The 13,549-nt window shown below is 27.6% G+C and overlaps 1 protein-coding gene across 2 annotated transcripts in view; it reads right to left on the reverse strand.

Moving 5' to 3' along the window:
- Window positions 1-13,549, reverse strand: part of LOC107441121 (BAI1 associated protein 3) — a 108,256-nt gene that overhangs the window by 78,089 nt on the left and 16,618 nt on the right. For both annotated transcript variants that reach the window (XM_043046307.2, XM_043046309.2), the window contains exons 4-6: window positions 7,148-7,214; window positions 5,114-5,378; window positions 285-329 (exon numbers count right to left, since the gene is read on the reverse strand). In XM_043046307.2, coding sequence (XP_042902241.1) covers window positions 285-329; window positions 5,114-5,378; window positions 7,148-7,214 — 377 coding nt within the window. The remainder of the gene's footprint in view (window positions 1-284; window positions 330-5,113; window positions 5,379-7,147; window positions 7,215-13,549) is intronic.

Genomic DNA, 13,549 nt, shown 5'->3' on the forward strand with positions numbered 1-13,549 from the left:
GGACTTTTTAAAAGAATTAACCCATATTTGCGTTACATGAAGAGGAAAATCACGAAAACATCCCATGCTTAGCCTAACGGCAAGGGGACTACATGTGAAAATAATGGAATTTTAATGTCTTACAAATGCTTTGCTCATATCTTCCTTGTGACCAAAATTAAGCAAGTCATAAACCATATCGCACTTTTAGTACTTACGTAATATTTCACCGATCCCTTATTTAGTTTTATTTAAAAAAAAATAATTGATTATAAATTATTTTGACTTTGTAAATAAATTTTTACCAAATATCTAAATGTAGTCTATCCGTTCTGATATCTTCTATGTCTCTGCAAAGAAAGAAAAAAAAAACACTAATTAGACAAAATACATTGACAAAAAATTTAAAGAATTACATAATGGATATTTAACAATGCAAAACAATTAAGAACAGGGAAAGGCCTATTCCGTGCTACTTCATTAAACTCACAAAGAATGTTTCTTGAAGGTGGTTGCAATGAATGGCAAGATAATAAAGAGATGAGGTCACAGTTAAATTACTTTAAAATGATTTAAGCTCTTTGTATCTGATATATCAAGGCTTGCGTCAGCTTATTCAAGTCGAAAAGTAACTGATTTTTGAAATTACCTTTAACTGACCCATGATTACTTTCGATTTTTCTTGTTTTCGTTCTTCAAGGTCGTGGTTTTCTTTCCTGCGTGGAGAGTGACGGCGTGTTTAAGAAATGTATTGTGATGTCAGATAATAGTAACAGTTTAATGTTTGGTTGTAGTTGGTTATTTTATTTCACAAAGATAGAATGCTGAAGGATATCGCACAAAAGATCAAACATTCGAATAGAGGGTGAAATGTCATGTTGCGTAAACTGTATTCTTCTAATTTAATTGAAATTTCAGAAAGGAAATCCAGGGCGTTTACACTTTCTTTCGTTCGGACAAAACTCAAATGTGAGAAATAAGAAACGATATTTAACAACTTGCTATTTATGAACTTAGATGATTAGTTGAAGTACTCGGAAAATCATAGGTGCCATTTTGTTAAGTTAAACTTTTCTTACCGGTAACAAACGTTTTAACGTAAAAGTAAATCTTCTGAATATACGTAAGGAAATTACTTTACCTATTGTATTTACCATTACCAAACATTCGAATAGAGGGTTGTCATGTTGCGTAAACTGTATTCTTCTAATTTAATTGAAATTTCTGAAAGGAAATCGAGGGCGTTTACACTTTCTTTCTTTTGGACAATACTCAAATACGAGAAAAAAAGAAACGACATTTAACAACATGTTAAAATAAATGAACTTGATTAGTCGAAGTACTCGGAAGGTGCCACCTTGTTAAGTTAAACTTTTCTTACCGGTAGCAACGTTTTAAAGTAAAAGTTAAATCTTCTGAATTTACGTAGGGAAATTACTTTACCTATTATGATTGTACTATTGTATATACATTAGACAGTACTTATACTTTTATGTACAGGTGAGATAGTTTAGTTTTTAGAAAACTCTTAGAACCTTAAGTAATATTATAATACGGCTTAGTAAAATCTTACATGGCGACCGTATAAGTCAGCAATTATAGAAAAACAATAATTTATAATAGTTGCTTGGAAATGCATTACAGTATTTCATATCTTGGGTATAGAATTCGAACCAAATAACTCAATATTTTTTGATTTGAAGTTACCTATATATTTTCTTATGATCAGGTTATCTAATTCTAGGTATAAATAACTGTACAACTAAATTATATGGTTGGTTAACTTGTTTCATCATGTTATAATGTAGCTCGGTGGAGTTTTAATAGTGGCACGCGAAGACTTTTATTGAAAAAATTAAATTTTTTTAAAAAATAAAAACAAATCGAAATTCTTAATTAAAAAAAAAATACTTGAAAAAATACATTAAAAATTTCACTTTCTCAAACTCTGCATACTTTATTGAATTTTGAAATTGTACCATCAAGCACATTTCCAAAATTACTCAGTTTAATTGTTAGACATTAAAATAGTTAGAATTAACGCATAATTATGTCCGGATGTTCTTCTATGCCCATAATGGTACAAAATGAACTGATATAAGCTTAAATCATCTTATTTTATCAGTATCTTTAAAAACTAATCTTCATATGGATGTAGATAGGTATACTTTATTTGCGATGCACTAGACCTGCATAAAAAGCTATTGGTGAGGGTCAGGAAAACATCCCTGAGGATGATCCGAAGACATGCCATCACAATTTTGATCCTCTGCAGAGGGAATGGCAATACCCTGCTTGCTGAATGGCTATAGCCCGACGACCTGCACGCGAAGTCGAGCTAATATAGATTAGAAAAAACTACAAATTTAACAAACACATCAGTTAATAACTATTTGTTAAGTATGTAGTTGGCATTACGTATTTCATGTTCTTATGTGTAACATAGATACATATAAACATATATGAGAAAAAACTACAAATCTGAATTCCACATTAACAAAATACTATTTGTTTAGTATGTTAGTTGGCATTAGGTTCATAATTTCTTTAATAATTTTTATAACCTAGTGACTGGCGCAGTATAGCCATATCTGGCTCTTGAGCCAATAAACCCTAATCAACCAACCAAACAATCTTATTTTTATTTTATACATAACGGAGAAAAATTATATAAAATATTAGTTCATATAATCATAAAATATTAGTTTGTACTTTTGTTCTATTTACACTCATGGACAGAAAAATTAGCGCACCAAGAAGGAGTCATCAAAATGAAACGAAATTTTACATACGTAATGACTACTTTGGTAATAGTAAATGTTTAAAAAATCAAAGAAAAACGATAATCTTTGATTTTCTAATCATTTACTTATATCAAAGTAGTCATTACGTAGGCAAAATTTCGTTTCATTTTGACGACTCCTTCTTGGTGCGCTAATTTTTTTGTCCATGAGTGTAATACAGTGCTTTTTCAATTTCTATTAGTAAGACTTACTTGCAAAAAATATGAGTTATTTGCGAAAAAATCTCTTAATCAGCTTATAAATAATATAACATTTTTGTATTGAAATAATTAATACTTAGAAATTTTATTTACACCAGAAGACTCGTGCATTTCTGATTAGAAGCTAATGAATCTATTTGCTGACACATTCATTCTAAATTCCGGGTAGAGTATCAGCTTAGTTGCTCTAGAAAATAAATATATGAAGCCTAAAATGCAAATACAAAAGAAATTTTTAAAACAATGGTTTATGAGAAAAATTCGACGAAAAGCTTTAATTAATCATTAACTTTCTTTCAAACGAAAAGCTTTCCCTTTCAACAAATCCCCAATATTTTTTGGCGAAGCTCTCTACTCTTTTTTCCAAAATTTTAAGTGGGGCGGATATAAAAACTGAAATGGTTAATTACCGCTTATGAGCGAAAATAGCTTTAGGCGATAGTTTGATAATGGGGAGAAGAATAACCAAACAAAGGGTATTGTTATTGATATAATGGAGGAAAAAAAAGTTATATTAAAAAGTGCCTGTACTGTTGCACAGTATTCTCGAAACTTTCCTATTTCTAAATATAAAAAAAACATGTTTTTTGGTTGAGATGATTCTTTCAACCGTGAATAGTTTTAGTCATCAAAATTAAAGATTGCTTTTATGTTTTTTATTTATTTTTGTCTCAAATATTTTTTTTTATAAGGCATTTTTCCGTAGAGAAAAAAGTTTTTCTTGAAGTTTCAAATTCCTGGTAATAGATTTTTAATGAAATTTGCACTATGTTTATTGAAAGTGTGGAAGATTTTACTTTTTACGTAGCGATTTAGTTTTATTGAGGGGGATATGAACCTCTGAGGAATTTAAAAAAAAATCAATTTGCACAAATAGATTTATATTATGTATTATTATATTATGTATTATTATGTTATGCATTATTATGTTTATTATTATATTATGTATTATTATATTATGTATTATTATATTTTGTATTATTTTATAATGTTTATATTATATTTTGTATATGTATTATTATGTTTGCTTAATGTATTTAATTATCTTTCAAATGGTGCATGAATTATGTTTTTATTTCTACCAGAAAGCAAAAGAAGACTAATTTACACACTTCGAATGGCTCTCTGTCTTCACTAAATGAATTTTTTTTTTAACGAATAATATGCTGTTGTGTGTTTGCAATTGTTAGTCCATGTTATACTTAGTGAAGCATGAAAAGTTGCGTAGTAAATTTAAATAAAAAAAACTGGGCCTATTAAAAGTTTGCAAAATCAGATAATAACACCGGGGATTAAGTTTCTTTCTTGTTTTCTGTAGCATGGGATATTTTTAAAACGGATTTTGGATATTTTTGCGTCGCTGATTAACCGGTGTTTCTCTGTCCAAGCTATAATGTTTTTTCTAAGATGACATTTTAAGTCTGTTTTTTGTCGAAATGTTTAAGTTTAAAAACGTTATCTATACCAAAGAGTCACATATCTGTTGTGATAAACTTCCAGGGTAGATAGGACATATTATAATATTTAAAACTGCTTAGGAACTTATGCCGACATTGCCGGGCTAAAGCTCCTATGCAGTTTTTATTATGATGATGTGCTCTTACTCCCCCAGAAATTCGTCGTAACATTGATGCAGCTTCCTGTTAAATATAAAGTTTTTAAAACTGTACTTTTCCATCAAAAATAAACCAGGAACGTCATTAAAAATTCCGAAGGTTTGCGAGAAAAAATAAGTTTAGATTTGAAATCCCCACACCCAAATTAGGCAAGGTCAAGTATTTGTATAAATGCAACAAAAAATTTGTTCGCCATTATTATTCATTATTTCTGGTAATTTTCAACAGAAGGGGTAAAAGGAATCTTGCCAAATTGGCAATTCTTTTTTGAAAAAAAAGTTTTATGGCTTTTAAAATATTTAAATTTTCAACCGTTCTAAATCACAAACAAGTCTTTTAGTTTACAATTAGAGCGTCGCTCAAGGGTTAGGCACTTAAACTGTGTTTCTTTTTATTTTTCTTATCAAAAGAGTTTCAATAAACACTGTGAAAGACTAATTTCAAACCTTAAAATTCTAACCAAAAAATAAAATAAAGTAACTGATCAACTTAAAGGGCCTTTTTGTTTACTTACAATCTAAATTGTTCGTTCCAACGTGGGTTCAGTGTCTGTGGTTTCACTGAAGTTGTCCTGATGAATTTGGCTGGCAGCGTTTCGGATATGCTGTTGCTGCGTATCCTGTCTTTTCTTTTCAGGGAAGCCCCCAATTTTTTAAGGCCACCCTGCCTTCTAGGACTTCCTTTTATACTTCCAGTTCCGAATTCATCATCGGAACTGTTTCTTCTTTCTAGAGTGTTAGCTGGTTGGATACCCAGCATACAATACGGATCACTAAAGCCTGTAAAACAAAGATGCATTCATTTTTTTTTCAAAGTTTATTTCATTCGATTTTCGTTTAAAATTTTAATAGAAATTACAAAATTGCATTTTGAAACGGTCTGGTTTTTTAAGAACAATGTATTAAAAACTTAACTTGTATCCTACACACAAAAAAGTTGGAGTGTTTTTGCAGTGTTGCTCATCTGGATGAAACAATCTTTCGGAAAATTTAATTAATTATTATATATANATAAATATATATATATATATATATATATATGTCATATGCTGATTGTACGAAAATCGTTGACGTTATTTGCCATATAGGAAATTCACCAGTATTTTTTATTTAGCATTTATCACTTTTCTTAGGCTCATTTGCAATGAGTTCAAAACTTTTAAGCAGTTACGAAACTAAAAGTTCATTAGCTAAATTAATCTGGTTTATTGCAATCCGTTTGCAACACATTACAGAAAAAGGATATAATTCATTGAAGATACAATAATGATTACTCAATTAATCTCAATTAATTTGATTCAGCATATTTCTTTACTGAAGGGGATATCATAGTTCATGGCTAATTATAATAAGTACAGTCAAACCCAAACTGTTTGAGTTAATCTTTGTAGAGTTTTTTAATTAGCTTAAAGGTAAATGGGCTGATTGTAATTAGTCTAAAAATATCGAGTTAAAAAGAAAGTACGAGATGTTTTTCCTTGGCTTGGAGTATTTAATAATGACGGCAATATTTGCAAAGCGCCAGGTCCTGTAATAAATTTAGGGCGCAAATAACTGACGTTGCTTATGAGATTTCTTTGAATACATGAGAGACCTGACAAAATGTTTGATTAAAAGGAAAAAAAAAAGAGTTAAATCAAGCTTCAAAAAGTATTAAAGCCTGTAATAAACAAAAAAATGCAAAGATAATTAAAACAACCTTAAGTGCAACAAAAACTAGAGTAATTGTGTCGTCATAAGTTTAAGTAAATCGAATGAAAATATAAACAGTTTTCATGACATGTGTACGAAAAACCTGGTTTGAAGAATGCCATTTGAAGTTTGTGAATATATTTTTCTCCTTTAAGTTTGCATTAATGCAAAATATGCTGTTTATTTCTCATTCATGCAACTTTAACTTTTACGATTATATTCTTATCTTCCCAAAATATAAGAAATCATGTAACAGTGATTATATTCTACAGCGTTGTGAATGAATGATGCTTCTAAGAATGATAACCTGATTTCCAAGTTTTCCATCCGATATTGTTACATTATTATTGGTCTTAAAATCTTTTTTTTTATCTCAATATATACATTGCTTTATAGTACTAAATAGTTTCACGTATTACAGTGTAAAGAATTTCGGATCAAATTACGGTAAAAAGTACGAGCATTCAGGGTGCTGGTACACTTTACCATGAGATCCATTTTTACCGAAACATTGTAAAAAACAAAATATCTGATATACCGCAATTTTTACAGTAATAATTACTGTAAAATCACTCCAATTAAACTAATATTACTGTAAATACTGCTGTATAAGACTTTACAGCAAAATGGATTTTACAGTAAAATGGATGCACCCTAAGTTCCAGAACTTTGCACGGTAATTTGATCTGTAAATTTTTACAGTGTATGTGATAGGATATTACAAAATAAATTGATCTTTGTAAAATAAAGAAAGCAAATTTGCATACTGAGAATTTTTTTTTTCTCTACATCTTACGTTATGGTGTTAAATTTATTAGATAATTGTAAATAAATAAATGAAATTATTATCAAGTTACCGTTTGGATCTTTAGCTTCTAAGCCTTGAGCTTCTACCACAGTAACATTTACAACAAGTATAGGAGGCTGAGGAAGAAAAAAAAAACAAAAAAATAAACATGAATAGGATTGATTTTCACTGAAACCATAAGAAAATATCTCATACATTAAAACAATCTACTTCTAAATAGCAAGTGTGACTAATATGATAGTATGGAAACTAATATGTGATAATCTAATAAATCACAAATTAAATGTTTGTTAAATTTTCATTCGAAAACAAATTTTTGTGACAGTATTAAATAGTGGTACTTATTTTTAACTCTAAATATTAAAAAAAATCCCACTTCATGCTCATGCAGGTCATTTTTACTTACTAAATATAAAATACTATAAATCTAACAGATTCCTGCTATAAAAAAATTTAAAAAAAATCTTTGAAGTTCTATGGTTTGCTAAAACTATAATTAATGTTAACATTACGATGAATTAAATATAAAATATTTGTCAGATCAAAATTAATTTTAAACCTAAAAAAAATTGTATATCAATCGATTGAAATTTCTTAAAACAGATCTTACTTGATGGGATGCAAAAATTAAAAAAACTGCTTTAAATCATACTTGACAATTATTCTGAATGATTAAAAAAAAAGATAAAATTGTTTAATGATTTGATCAACATTTTCCAAAACTAAACAATTATAAATTTTCTACTTAACGATGTATTTATTATATACTACTAAATAAACATATATTTATACTATAAGATTTTTATTAGTTATGAATGCTATTAAATCGTCTGCTTTCTTTAAAATAAATGAGTTACTACCAATGCTACTTTATCTGGAATTGACATAGAGACTGAGAAAATGCAACGAATGTTGTCCTCAATATCACTTGTAAACTGATGTGTTTTCAGAAATTACAAGAAATTAAATCATAAAATATGGTTTTTGAGGGAAAAAAATTTAGCATTAAATGCATAATATACAAAAAGTATGGTTTAGAGTAATTAATAAGTTACATTTTAATACAATGGAAAGTTTTTTGAGAAAAAATTAAATCGTTATAATTTATAACTTTTTTACGGATTTAATTTGTAAAATAATGTTAAAAAAATTATGGAATCAAAATCATGTATCATAAGACAAAAGTAAAACATTTTGAAATTGGTTTAATAATAGAAAACATTAGAAATGTAATAACATAAAAGGGGTTTTCACAAAATAAATTACCGATAATTAAATAAGGATAACATACCATTGGTTTAATTTTATATTTCCGACTATGAAAATCATGACTGTTTGAATCGTAAAACATTTCTAAAATAATATATGAACTTTGAACTTTTTATTTATATTATCTTTTATAAGGAAAAAAAATATCAAACGTCACATTTAGAGTAAGAATTTTGCTGAAGATAGGTGTTGTGTAAAATCTAGAGAAACATTCAATAACGAAAGGTATATATCCTTCATTGGAAAAACGGAAGCTTTTTCCTGGCAACTTCCGTATGCTGTTTGGTTAGTTTCTTTAAATCTTTATCTTTATAACAAATATGAATAAAAATAAGTTTTTTTCAGTGTCTCTAACTAGTTTTTATTTGCTTCTTGAATATTGGAAAGGAATAAAAAGCTCCATCTCCCCAATTTGCCAACTGAATACTATCCTCAGAAGATTCTAAACATTGAAGATTTTTAAAATGTTAACATAGTAACTTTTTTATTGAATGCTAAATCTTCTAATATTTTTCTAAGTAAAAAGCAATAAAAAATTTACGTTCACTTTTTTATATTACCTATAATTTATTTTTATTTGATTCTATTTTTTAATCAGGATATTTAAGGAAAAAAATATCTCTTTAAAATGTATGTAGTTTTATTTTTTTTAATAATTAGCAACACTTTTTTCAATTTTGAGCAAAACCGAAGAAAGAACTAGAAATTGAACAAACAACAGCGTTTCTTCTTAATTTAAAATAAACAATCTTTGTTTTGTCTTCATCAACTTCGTTCTATTAGAGTTTAAAAAAAATTAAAATATCTCAAATTTTGAAAACTGAAACATTTCAATGATATTTTTAAAATTAAAATACCAGAACATAAATTAAAATAATTTTAGACACAAATGATAATATTATTTGGAGTTTATAATTTATTTGAATTATTCAATATTTTATTGGCATTTGCATGCTATTAATGACAAAAAAATCAATTTTTTAAAATCATATATCAGAATAAATCATTAATTTTTTTTTAAAAAATGCGAGAAAATAATTCTTATGGAAACTCAGTTGTTCCAATAAAATCAATTTGTATGATATCTCTCTATGTAATAAATCGTAAGCGCCGCCGTTGTTTTGGTTGTTCAACTTAACGCTACATTTTCTTTTGCTAGACAGAAACTTTGAGACTTAGAAACTTGAAACTACTGAGGTGTGAGAAAAATGCACAATTTAATGCTAAATGCATTCGAATAAAATAATTTTACATTCGATTATTATTTGCGAATTATTAACTGTCAGAATTATAGGGGGAAAAATACCGTACAGCCGACCGGCCTGTGTAGGGGGCAGGGAACTGTCCTTGCATCTGAAAGGTTCTGGGTTCGACTCCCGGGCAAGGCATGAATGTTTCTTTCTCTCTATCTGTGTTCTGTGTCCTTTTCTCCTTCGTGTGTGAATGTTACCCGCCCTATAAACGGGTTGTGGTAGGGTGACGTGGGTGACGCTGCTCCATCACCGTGGCTTCGCCACAGATGCCCACTGGGTAACGAAAAGAGAGTTAGCAGTTCTGGCACTTTCTGTGGCCAATGGACAATAGTTCCAAGTGCCCGCCATTAAAAAAAAATACCGTACAGGTGCTCTACAGGTGGCACGAATGCAACCACAGAGTTGAAATTTGACAGGCTGAGAGGTCCACATTTTTTTAAAACTTAACATCGAGTTTGCTTTTCGAAATTCCAATTTTTTCGAAAGTAATTTAATTTGTAAATGATTTTTTTCGTGATTTTTTTTGCCGGTAAAAAAAAAGGGTCTATTACGAAGGTGTGTAGAAAATATACGAATAGTTTGATTCGACACTTAATTGAAGAGTTATTAATTGTAAAAGTTGTGGTAAAAGACACACGTTGCTTGATATACTGGCGGCAGAAATGCAACTGCAGAGTTGAAATTTGACATGCTGAAAGAGCAAAGAAAATGATTTGACAATTAATTGAAGTGTTATCAAGTTTAAATTTGAAGTAAAAAAATACTGCTCACTGATTGCTCAGTTGAAATTTGACGAAAGTTTTTTCAAAATTCTAATTTTTCGAAATTTTTAAAAAAATTTTTTTTTGCATTTTTCTTTTATATAATAATTATGTATCCATTGTTGTGAAAAATTATCTCTTTATCTTTTATCGCGATTTATCCTTTTTTCAACTTTTCAAATCAAAAGTAACTAAAAAGATAATAAATAAAAAAATACGTGAGAGATAAGATGTTGCCAGATATAAATATTTACATTTATATCAATTATAAAAAAAAATCATGAGAGGTAAAAAATATTTTCAATGTGAATTGTCATATAATATATTGTTATCGTTACATATATTTAACAGGTGAAATTTCTTTTCATTTACTACTTTTTATTGTATCGCCCATTTTGTCTACATAAATATAAATTTTTCTTTTCAAGTACAGTAAGATATTTTTAAAATATAGGCATCCTTTAATTTCGTTACGATCAACCATGGCCAAAGGATACGAGCTCTTTGTTCGCCAAGCGATTAACATATGAATAAATTTCGTGCTAATATAAGAAATTAATAATTAGTAATTTTTTTAGCAAAATTATTTTTTTACTACTTTTAAGATAAAAACAATGATAAATGAGAAACAACTACGGGGATCGTTAAGTGGAACTTCTAGTATTGTAATATGTGGGTGAGAGGAAACTTTACAAAGACTTTTGAGTTTTAATAGAAATGCATTGCTAAAAAAATTGTGTAGGTGTTGGATATTTTATTTTTCATTAGAGGAAGTAAAAAATTCTATTATATATTCTACATATACGTGAGCATGTTTTACATTTATTTATTATTAGTTAGAGTGAAATTGATAAAATTTGAAATTAATTAATTTTTTGTGAAAAATAAAAACAGAAAATATGCTTTTCAAAAACACGGAATTAGGTGTTATTAATTAATTTGCAGACTGTACATATCTACGGAAACTATTTCTGAATATTCAAACAATAAGAACAATGCGATTATTCAAAGATAGTGCATTAGAATTTTTTTTTACTATAATTTGCAGAGTATGCGCCTAATCACACAAACGCAAAATTTATTTAATTTCATCCATTACACTGCAACCAATTATATTTAAGGAGAAATACATTACGAACGCAAAATATTTATTCGAAAGCACGCACCAATATCTTATTTCCAAGTTCTTAATATTGATTTCAAAACCGCTCAAGGCTATGTTAATTAAGAAAGATAGAAGTTGAAGTGGAGTTTCGAAAGCAAGTATAAGAACGTTCACAATAGAATTACTTCGTTTTTAATATAAAGATGACATTAAGAATAGATAAGTTCTCCAGATTTAGATCTTGATCGGTTCCGGGTAAGTAGTTCTGAAATAGGATGAAATCTTGAGGCTTTGAATTTGTTACTTTCAGAAGAAATTGAACCTTGATATAAAAGCTTAAGTGTATTTCCTTATTATTCATTGAAATGAAACTTAATTTGTTTATTTTAGTAGTTTTTATGAAATATAATGGAACTACTTTTAATTTAAAGAAAAAAAAAACATTTATGAATTAAGACAAATGTCTTAAATAATTTTTGTGTTTCTTAAATAAAGAAAAGCAATCAACCAACTGAAAGGCTTCATCAGTAAAGATTTTTCAATTATGTTCAGATTTCAAAAATAATTAATATGATTATAGATAAATTATATTTTGTCATTACCTTTGAATTATTATTGTATTTTATCATTACCTTTGAATTGTTATTATATTTTATCATTAACTTTAAATTATTATTGTATTTTATTGTTATTTTTGAATTATTATTGTATTTTATCCTTACCTTTGAATTATTATCGATTTTATCATTACCTTTGAATTATTATTGTATTTTATCATTACTTCTGAATTATTATTATATTTTATCATTACCTTTAAATTATTATTGCATTTTATTGTTACTTTTGAATTATTATTGTATTTTATCATAATAGTTGAATTATTATTGTATTTTATCATTATTATCATTGATGCATTAAATACAAATTTTTTGTTTGATTGTTTTTTTCAGAAATTAATTTCCTTTTTTTCCAGACAGTAGACTTAATTGTATTTTTTAACACCTAACTTCACACTTAAGTCGTATAACCATTATAAACTTTGAAAGGTGATATAGGAAGGCTAAATTATTATATTTTATCATTACTTCAGAATTAATATTATATTTTATCATTATACCTACAATAAGGAATATATATAACAATAATTAATACATATAACAATAAATTATATGTAAGGAATACATATAACATTAATTTATATATGAGGAATACATATAACAATAATTTAATTATTGTTATATGTATTCCTTACTTTTGAATTATTATTGTATTTTATTATTGCTTTTGAATTATTATTGTACTTTATCATTACTTTTGAATTATTATTGTATTTATCGTTACGTCTGAATTAATGTTGTATTTTATCATTACCTTTGAATATTTATTGTATTTTACTTTTAAATTATATTTTATCATTACTTTTAAATTGTATTTTATCGTCATTACCATGAAAGCACTAACTACATATTGTTTTGTTTTATTGGGTTCTTCGGATATTAATTTCCTTTTTTTCAAGACAGAGAACTTAATTGTATTTCTTCGCAGCTAATTTCCCACTTAAGTCGTACAATCATTATAAAATTTTGAAAGCGTATATGGGAAGAATTACTTGTGAAAAAGTTCGATTGATTCTACTCTGCAATGTTTGTTTGGTGCCCTTTCAAATATAGAAAGTTAAAAGAAGCATTTTCGACATATTATTCTTTCCTTTTTTGTACTATCGAAAAGGTTAAAACCAGGGCCGGATTTGAGCTTGGCGGGGCCCTAAGCTACTGAAAACGATGGGGCCCTTTTAAGTTCAATTCTATTTCTATACACCTAAAGTAAACTGTCGTATTTTTTATTGCTGAATATTAACATTATATTATTAAAAATTTGATAATATTGCTTGATTGTTAAATATATTGATTGTGATGGGACTATAATGTAGAGCCTTTCTATTATTACACATATTTTTTGAACGAGGAAAAAAACTGAAACTCTTTTTAAGAACATCATAAGTACAGAGTAAAGATTTGGCATGTTAGAAGAACCATTATATGTTTAACAGAGTTTTTTTTTCC

The sequence above is a fragment of the Parasteatoda tepidariorum genome, chromosome 9, assembly GCF_043381705.1.
Source record: "Parasteatoda tepidariorum isolate YZ-2023 chromosome 9, CAS_Ptep_4.0, whole genome shotgun sequence".
NCBI lineage: Eukaryota > Metazoa > Arthropoda > Arachnida > Araneae > Theridiidae > Parasteatoda > Parasteatoda tepidariorum.